The sequence below is a fragment of the Corvus brachyrhynchos genome, unplaced genomic scaffold (genome assembly GCF_000691975.1).
Source record: "Corvus brachyrhynchos isolate BGI_N302 unplaced genomic scaffold, ASM69197v1 scaffold3, whole genome shotgun sequence".
Classification (NCBI taxonomy): Eukaryota; Metazoa; Chordata; class Aves; order Passeriformes; family Corvidae; genus Corvus; species Corvus brachyrhynchos.
In genome coordinates, this window is record NW_008237619.1 from 13,385,896 (window position 1) to 13,386,192 (window position 297).

Consider the following 297-nt stretch of genomic DNA (forward strand, 5'->3'; position numbering starts at 1 on the left):
CGCCGCCTGCGGACCGCTGGGACTTTGCGCTCCCGCCGCGGACCCCTCCTCGCTCTCTTCCTCCCTCTCTCCCTCCCTCCCTCGCACGGTTCCCACCGGCCTCTTCCCTTCGCAATCGGGGGGCCAGGATGTCGGAAAAACGCGTCGAGGAGGCACCGGCGGAGCTGAGCGCTAAGGTGAGACACCTCCCTCCCAACCCGCTCCCCCCTTCCTAGCCCCGCAAGCGAACGCGCTCCCGACGGGAGGGGAGGGAATGGGCTCGGCGGGGGAGGGGGGGGCGGAGGGCTCCGTGAGGTG

At 71.7% G+C, this 297-nt stretch overlaps 1 protein-coding gene across 1 annotated transcript in view; it reads left to right on the forward strand.

Moving 5' to 3' along the window:
* The first annotated feature begins 6 nt into the window (after positions 1-6).
* Positions 7-297, forward strand: part of PTMS (parathymosin) — a 3,418-nt gene continuing 3,127 nt past the window's right edge. Inside the window, exon 1 of the mRNA XM_017732011.1 lies at positions 7-176. Coding sequence (XP_017587500.1) covers positions 129-176 — 48 coding nt within the window. The 5' untranslated portion in view covers positions 7-128. The remainder of the gene's footprint in view (positions 177-297) is intronic.